The following is a 1,482-nucleotide window of genomic DNA, read 5'->3' on the forward strand; positions in this document are numbered from 1 at the left end:
TGGTGGAAGGAAAAACAAAAAGAAACACGTAGCTTCTACTTACAAAGTTTTGGAGCAGTTTGGAGATTGGTTTCTGTTGCTTGTGCCTGAGATGCCTTGGTAGGCTCCGGGGAGGATGGTGACAGTGATGGTGCAGCAGAGGACCACAACCCAACATCTAGGATGCGGTTGTAGAGAGAAGGCTGAAGGAAGGGTCTGGAGGGCACGAGCGAGCTGTCAGTTTGCACTGTCACTTCAGCCTTGCTTTCAAGGCTAGGTATGGGGAAGGGTGAGGCATACACCTCTGAAGGCACCCAGGCAGACAGAGCTGTAGGATCCACAGTGCTCCTTGGGTCTTGTCCTATCCTCCCAGGGTCAAGGTGTGTAGGAGAGTCATACTCAAAAATCTTGTCCACAAAGACCCACTTGAGGCCAGCAATGCAGAGGCAGAGGCTGAGCAGGCAAGCCAGGATAGGGGCAATGCAGATCTTCTCGGAGTTGAGGCAGCCCTTCAGTTGCTCTGCCTCCAGGCACACACAGCAGGTCGCGGCCAGGCCTGCCACCCCTGAGACCCTGCTGTCCTCTCTGTGAGGCCCCGGCACATTCTCCTCAGCCGGGAGCCCATCAAGGGATGCGTCAGGGCTCAGCTGAGCCGAAGGGCTGGGGAAAGTCTCGGTGGCTACTTCAGACATGGTTGAGCTCTGACACAGCTCACCTCCAAAAGGCCTTAACTCTATCACAGTCCATTACTGTGAAACACAGACAAAAAGAGACGGAGTAACAGTCACAGTGCTCAGTAAAAATCACACGGCAGGAGTCAAAGAGAGGTCCGAGCTCAGCAACATCATCTGAACCGGGAGAAGAGGAATGCAAGGGAAAAAGGAGACCCTCCCACCCCCTGCCCAAGCCCTCTGCTGCTCACGCTGCCTTGCCGAAGCCAAGGGCAGCTCTGCAGTCACTGATCTCTTGTTTCCTGGCCACTTTTATAATTCCTTATATGCCTCTCAAGCAATTCCAGCTCTTCTGAGTGAGGGAAGAAGCATCCCCCCGAAAGCAAGCAAAACAAAACAAAACAGGGGGAAGGAGGGCGGGCAGAAAGACAACCACAAGCAGCGAACAAATTGACCGGATTAAGTGAACCAATAGCCCAGAGCGAAAGGCAAGACTCTCACCTTGAGCATCTGAGGCTGGTATCTGCTTAGGCGAGGAAAACAATTGTCATGCGGTAGAAGGAGCAAAAGCAAAATCTGTAACAACAGCGGCAGCGGCAGAAGTGACAGTAGCAGCAGCATCCTGTCGCGTTACAGCGGCGGCTGAAAGAGGCTGAATCATTACAGAGCAGCAGGTGCTCGATGTCTGAGCATCACTGCAAACAATATAATTACACAGAGGTTTGAAAGGAAGAGCGATGCCAAGGCGATGGTAACTCCCTTTCTCTCCCCTCCCTCTTTGTCCTTCTTGAGCGCTCATTCACTTTCCTCCTTCCCCCCCGCCCCGCTCCCC

General features: G+C 53.3%; 1 protein-coding gene across 1 annotated transcript in view; it reads right to left on the minus strand.

The window, feature by feature from the left end:
• The window catches only part of LOC104915215, a 3,660-nt gene extending 2,255 nt beyond the window's left edge, over positions 1–1,405 (minus strand). Inside the window, exon 1 of the mRNA XM_031557429.1 lies at positions 44–1,405. Coding sequence (XP_031413289.1) covers positions 44–671 — 628 coding nt within the window. The 5' untranslated portion in view covers positions 672–1,405. The remainder of the gene's footprint in view (positions 1–43) is intronic.
• Between the last annotated feature and the right edge of the window lie 77 nt (positions 1,406–1,482).

This window comes from Meleagris gallopavo, chromosome Z, assembly GCF_000146605.3.
Source record: "Meleagris gallopavo isolate NT-WF06-2002-E0010 breed Aviagen turkey brand Nicholas breeding stock chromosome Z, Turkey_5.1, whole genome shotgun sequence".
Lineage (NCBI taxonomy): Eukaryota > Metazoa > Chordata > Aves > Galliformes > Phasianidae > Meleagris > Meleagris gallopavo.